Source organism: Dendrobium catenatum, unplaced genomic scaffold (assembly GCF_001605985.2).
Source record: "Dendrobium catenatum unplaced genomic scaffold, ASM160598v2 fragScaff_scaffold_659, whole genome shotgun sequence".
NCBI lineage: Eukaryota > Viridiplantae > Streptophyta > Magnoliopsida > Asparagales > Orchidaceae > Dendrobium > Dendrobium catenatum.
Genome location: NW_021319121.1, coordinates 442,591 through 447,136, shown reverse-complemented (window position 1 = coordinate 447,136; position 4,546 = coordinate 442,591). Strand labels below are relative to the sequence as shown.

General features: G+C 46.4%; 1 protein-coding gene across 1 annotated transcript; it reads right to left on the bottom strand.

Moving 5' to 3' along the window:
• Positions 1 to 367: 367 nt before the first annotated feature.
• On the bottom strand, positions 368 to 3,420 carry LOC114579829. Its single transcript, XM_028695572.1, has one exon. It carries the CDS (start codon positions 3,344 to 3,346, stop codon positions 368 to 370), a length of 2,979 nt encoding a protein of 992 aa, XP_028551405.1. The 5' UTR covers positions 3,347 to 3,420.
• Positions 3,421 to 4,546: the final 1,126 nt, after the last annotated feature.

Here is a 4,546-nt window from a genome sequence, read left to right as displayed (position 1 = left end):
GCCCGCTGGTTCCGCTTCAGGAAGCGAATTCGGTGCGGTCCTCGGTCCGGATTGATACGGGTGCTTATTCGGAGTCGAGTGTTCCTGCCAATGTCGACGAGAGTGAGACACCTTGGTCTTGCGGTTTTGCTGTACCTCCATTTTCATAGCTAGATTGACTGCTTGGGGCAGGGACCAGACGGAATTCAATTCCAATTGATCTTGGATACTGTCCTTGAGGCCGCCTATATACCGAGCTACCAACTGGTTGGTGGACTCGTTGAGATCATTCCGGGCACTCAACCGATTGAATTCTTCGGTATATTCGCTTACAGATCTCGCGCCTTGACTGCAATGTTGATACCTCATATATAAGATTTGTTCAAAATCAGTGGGAAGAAATTGCGTGCGCATTAGCTGTTTCATACGCGCCCAAGTTCGGACACGAGCTCGACCTTCCCGTCGTCGCGATTGCAAAGTCTGTTCCCACCAAGCACTCGCTCCACCCCTCAATAGGAGCTGTCGTGAGGGCTTCCTTGATGGCTTCGAAACTCTGCTGTTGGTCGGCCCCCCAACTAAATGACTTCAGCTTGAGGCAGTCAGTGATCGGAGCCATAATAAGGCTGAAATTCTTAATAAATCGACGGTAAAAATTGGCCAAACCATGAAAGCTTCGTATGTCAAAAAGAGACTGAGGTTGCGGCCAATCCTTGATAGCTGAAACCTTCTGTGGATCCACAAGAATTCCACCGTCCGAAACGATGAAACCCAGAAACCGCACACTAGTCGCCGCTAGTTCGCATTTTGGTAAGTTAACAAACAATTTTTGTTCTCTGAGGATGTCAAGCAGAATTTTTAAATGCTGTAAATGTTGGTAACGGTCTGGGCTATACACTAGGATGTCGTCAAAATAGACGATGCAAAACCTTCCCAAATGAGGTTTCAAAATCTCGTTCATCATCCGCATGAACGTCGACGGTGCATTGCACAAACCGAATGGCATGACCTTCCATTCGTAGAGCCCCTGTGGTGTTTTGAACGCCGTCTTCCATTCGTCGCCTGGCCGGATACGGATCTGATGATATCCGCTTCGTAAGTCTAACTTAGAAAAGACGGTAGCACCCGTGAGCTGATCCAGCAACTCGTCGATGCGTGGCATGGGAAAACGGTATTTGATAGTGATTTTATTGACGGCTCTACTGTCGACGCACATCCGCCAATTGCCATCTTTCTTCGGTACCAGCAATGCCGGCACAGCACAAGGGCTGCGACTTACTTGAATCAGCTGCTTCCGCAGTAAGTCGTCAATAAGTTCTTGAAGAATGGCCTGCTCCTTGGGGTTGAGGCGGTAATGGGGTAGGTTCGGCAACGATGCACCAGGTGATAAATCAATCTGGTGTTGAATACTCCTCAAAGGAGGAAGTTCGGCGGGTAGCTCTTCGGGTGTGATATCCCGGTATTGTTCCATAAGTTCGGATACCTCATGTGGGAGCTGTTGCAAGGGAAGAGTTGGAGACACTTCCGTGACAAGCAGAGCAAACATTGGGGCCTGATTTCTCCATTCATTTATCAAATTGTTCCCTGAGACCAAGTGGATGGCAGCACGCTGAGCTTGATCTGTGTCCCGTGACTGAGAAGTGGAGGTGCCCGGCAGTAGGCGTAGTTTCCGCCCTTTCCAATCCAGCGAATATACATTAGCCCGTCCATCATATTGCGCACCCACATCGAATTGCCATGGCCGCCCCAATATCAGATGGCACACGTCCATATCTAGTACATCACATAAAACTTCGCACGAATAGTGTTTTCCAATAGAAAAGCTTACCCGACATGAGTCTGTGACTGCTATCTCCATGCCCCTCTTGACCCAACTGATTTTATACGGACTCTCGTGTCTGGTGGTTTTCAGTTGTAATCCTTGAACGACAGCCTTCGATACGATGTTTTCTGTGCAGCCACTATCTATTAACAAATCACACACCTTGCCGCTTATAGTGCATCGAGTTTTAAAAATGGCATGGCGTTGCGACATTCCAGTTTGACGCGGCGCTAGTAGTAGTTTTCCCATGACTCCCACAAACGGTTCCCCCTCATCAGCTCGGACGTCTTCCACTTGGCCTGTTATTTCAACTGCGGTTCCTTCCGAATCGGTACCTTCCTCAAACTCAGCTAACTGCACCTGCTTCCTTTGGGGGCATTCATTAGATTTGTGGCCGGGCTGAAAACAACGAAAACATTTGAGCGGCGATGGTCGAGCGTAAGGATTGGACGTATTGGCTCCCTTCTGTTTGTGCAACGCCTTATCTTCAACGTTCACGCCTGCTGGTTCTGCATCAGGAAGAGAGTGCGGAATAGTTCTCGGTCCGGATTGATACGGGTGCTTAGTCGGAGTAGATTGTTGTTCCTGCCAATGTCGACGAGAGTAAGGCACCTTGGGCTTGCGGTTTTGCTGGACCTCAATTTTCATAGCTAGATTGACCGCTTGGGGTAGGGACCAGACGGAATTCAATTCTAATTGATCTTGGATACTGTCCTTGAGGCCGCCTATATACCGAGCTACCAACTGGTTGGTAGACTCGTTGAGATCATTCCGGGCACTCAACCGATTGAATTCTTCGGTATATTCGCTTACGGATCTCGCGCCTTGACTACAATGTTGGTATCTCATATATAAGATTTGTTCAAAATCAGTGGGAAGAAATTGTGTGCGCAGCAGCTGTTTCATACGCGCCCAAGTTCGGACACGAGCTCGACCTTCCCGTCGTCGTGATTGCAGTGTCTGTTCCCACCAAGCACTTGCTCCGCCCCTCAATCGGCACGCAACATATTGCACTTTTTTCTCCGGATCAATATCCATGTAATCGAAAAAATTTTCCACGGATTTCTCCCAATCAAGATAATCTTCAATGTGGATATGGCCATCAAAAAAAGGAATGTCCATTTTTACCTTGAATTCGCCGTGGTGTTGTCTGTATGGCTGAGGACGGCGATTCCGCCGCTGTTCTGTGTTAACAAAATCATCCACCTCTTCACCGCTCGAATATGGTGGAGTGAAACCTCTGGTTGGAAGCGGATCATCCTCCGAGTCAGTTGGATCAATTCGCGTCTCCTGGTGGTGCCTTCCGTGGCGTTCTCCCTCTGTTCTTCTCCTGGGCATTGGCTGATTTGTTCGCGCCTCATCCCGGTGGCGAACTGGGTTTACCGGCCTTGTTCGAAGGAGATTGAACTCCCGGCGAACATCCATTGCTAGTCGCTGCATTTCGACCGCAATCTCGTCAATTCGGCGATTGACGTCTTCCTGTCTCGTCCACAACGCCTCCAGCGTCCGCACCCCTTCTGTCGCCGGTTCCTTGCCTCTTTCAGTCATTTCCGTCTCCAGGTATATGGGCTCTGATACCAGGTGATGTCCTTCTGCAGGATCGAGGTACCTGGAAAACAATAAACCAAAAGACAGCAAACAAGCAAACAGGAATAGCTATATCCTTCCAAATAATAATAGCAGTAAAGTTATCCAAAATCGAAATGACAATAATAAGTTGCCGAATCCCAACAGGTAAGAGGTCCGGCAAACACCATGTGCTATCCCAGAAATCGAATGGTAGGAGAGGGGGGAAAATTTTCAGCCAGCGATTTTCCATTTAGCCAAGGGTCCTAGAAAAAGAAAGCTTACTACAGTTCTCAGCAGTCATATTATAAATAATGTACCCTTTAATCTTAATAGCAACCCCGCAAATATTCTTCCAAAATTTAGAAGATTTTGTACATAAAGGTTTCTAGTGAGAGCTATATTTAAACCTGAACCAGTCAAAACCCACAGAGTTGGAATTGAAAAACCTCCAGATGAATGAGCATGCAAACCCGTGAGACAGGGAGCTAAGGTCTGGAATCCCAAGACCCCGTAAAGTAATGGGTAGGCAGGTATTATGCCAACCGATAAGATGTAATTTTCTCTTCTTTGGAATCGTGATAAAGAAATCTTGAACACAATTTATCAATGAGTTTGCAATAAGCTTTAGGTATAATAGCTCCCTTAATCTAGTAAGCTTTAGTGCTAGTAATGGTAAACCACAAGAATTGAATATGACATACAAAAGAAATAAATTTTACTTTCCAACCAGCAAGTAGAGTAAAAATTCTACTCATAAGTGGTTGGAAGTGAGAGAAATTAAGCTTTTTGGTGGAGATCGACAACCCCAAATATTTAAAGGAATGGTCTGTGAGAGAGAATCCAAGAATACTGGTGTTATCATTTGTAACAAAAATATTCTTAGAGAATATGATAGAGCATTTTGCATTGTTAATGTGGAAACCAGATGTCATAGCAAAGTTACTTAAAATCTTGGAAAGCTCAAGAGCATTAGGAATAGTGGCCAACCCAAACACCAGCACATCATCAGTATAAAGAAGATGGTTGAGAGAGCTCGGCCCAAGCGGGACCCCCATAAAAGAGCTAGAGTCCATAGTGCAAGAAAAAGCATTCATAACAATCGCAAATAAAAACGGGGATAAGGGGCAACCTTGCCTTAAGTCAGCAGAAGAAGTGAAGAACCCCTCAAGAGCTCCGTTA